The sequence below is a fragment of the Branchiostoma belcheri genome, unplaced genomic scaffold, assembly GCF_001625305.1.
Source record: "Branchiostoma belcheri isolate BF01 breed outbred unplaced genomic scaffold, Haploidv18h27 scaffold121, whole genome shotgun sequence".
Lineage (NCBI taxonomy): Eukaryota > Metazoa > Chordata > Leptocardii > Amphioxiformes > Branchiostomatidae > Branchiostoma > Branchiostoma belcheri.
In genome coordinates this window covers 365615-367349 of record NW_017802614.1, presented here as the reverse complement: position 1 = coordinate 367349, position 1735 = coordinate 365615, and the positions used below count along the sequence as shown (strand labels likewise).

The window sequence follows — 1735 nt, the reverse complement described above, 5'->3', positions numbered from 1 at the left end:
AGAGCCACAAACCGCAAAGTAAAGCCTTGGGACCATGCGCCCGCTGGAGGTTACGCGCCGCACACGGACTCAGTAAGAGTTTGAGATGTAAATGCAACGTTGCTATTGTCTAAAACGTAAATAACATAGCGGTAAAGCTATTTTCGCATGCCGCGTTTTGTGAAGTACGGGAACGAACGGGGCCAACCAAAGATGCGGATATAGTCACCGATATAGTTCTTTGTGCAACAGAATAAAATATGCCTTAAAAACCATAAGTGAACTTATTGCGACAAAAGTTAAGTGCAAAAGAACACAGATGCGTGCAAACCTTGAAGAAGTTTGTTGTTGTTCACTCCTCACATGAAGAGGCCGCCATTGTATTCCTTTCCCAGCATGCACTTGGAGAGTGTTGCAGCTCACTTGTCATTAGATTAAAGAATTTTGACAGAGGGGGTTTGGATATTATAGATATATATTTTATAAGTATAGATGGATACTAAAATTTAAGTCTTTTTTAATTCAAGTTTTAAACAGAGTTAAAGATAAAACTTTGCTTGAAATGTTCCTTTTGTTGCATAAAAGTGGAAAAACATGTAGCTCTAAAAACAAACATACCTATTACTAATTGGTTTAATCCTACCCGAATGTCAGTATAATTTGTACTTTGATTGGTTGCTGAACCTGACATGAGAGATAATCTTCGCGCTGATTGGTCCGTAGCTTCTCGCCAAGTCACGGGTTCGTCAGGAGCAATGAGCTGCAGGATACTCGGCAATCATGGCGGCAGAGATGAAACCAGGTGAGCCACCAGACGACACGTAAACACCTACGAAAAGTGTCACAAAGTGTGATCTGGAAACGTAAACCGTAAGATATACTATTGGTGCAACGTAGATTGTGATTGTGAATATGTATGGCTAAAGTTAGTCCATTTAGGATCTCGTACGTGCAGAGATCACCCATAAAAGTCGTTATACCTTATGTGGACAGAGTTTATGGCCTTCAAGTTCAACTCCGCCCCCTTTCGCTTTGTAGCTCTTCAACCCTCCCTCTCAGTCTGCCTCTTTACCATTAGCCACTGAACACTGTGGAACGTTGTGATTCTTGAGTCGACGTCCCTGCTGTGGTTGCCTTGCTGATGGTCCACAAGTGTGTCCACTATCATTTTACTAGAATCATCACATCATGACACATCATCATCATAAAACTGTAAAAATCTTCGTTTTTGTCTCATTCACAGAACACATTGCAGCAATGGATACAAACATCCTGTTTCAAAAGTACACCATCAATGAAGTGAAGGACACCGAGAAAAGGGTCAGGTAAGAGGATAGATTTTGTCTCTAGGGTAAAGTCAAGAGATTTCTGTAGTACAGTACTAATAAGCAAAATGTGTAACCTTACCACTGTAGCAAGCAATATGACCAATGATTTTGTCCATACACAAATGATGTATATCGCATCTTTTATGGATACATCGGTAAGAAAATTTGATACTCCAGCATAGCAGGTTTGTTTGGTTTGTTCGTTTGGGTCTTTGTTTGGGTTCAGAATCTTCTGGTGCAATTTAAAAAAAAAATATATTATCACATTTTAATGAGAAAAAGACCTCTATACTGCAGAATAAAACATGCATACTAACCTTTAGATGTCAGCAGGTATTTGAGAACAGTGTTCTATTGTGGAACTTACAGTGAAGAAACTCTCTAGGGTAAAGTCAAGAGATTTCTGTAGTACAGTACTAATAAGCAAA

At 39.5% G+C, this 1735-nt stretch overlaps 2 protein-coding genes across 3 annotated transcripts in view; one reads left to right on the top strand and one right to left on the bottom strand.

Annotated features, from left to right (window-relative positions):
• LOC109463015 overlaps positions 1 to 376 on the bottom strand; it is a 19324-nt gene extending 18948 nt beyond the window's left edge. Inside the window, exon 1 of one of the 2 annotated variants that reach the window (XM_019759667.1) lies at positions 311 to 376. The gene's annotated coding sequence lies outside the window, so the exon portion shown is untranslated. The remainder of the gene's footprint in view (positions 1 to 310) is intronic. The other variant, XM_019759670.1, reaches the window with a different exon arrangement.
• The window catches only part of LOC109463000 (conserved oligomeric Golgi complex subunit 1-like), a 21659-nt gene that overhangs the window by 2093 nt on the left and 17831 nt on the right, over positions 1 to 1735 (top strand). The window contains exon 8 of the mRNA XM_019759648.1: positions 1477 to 1492. Coding sequence (XP_019615207.1) covers positions 1477 to 1492 — 16 coding nt within the window. The remainder of the gene's footprint in view (positions 1 to 1476; positions 1493 to 1735) is intronic.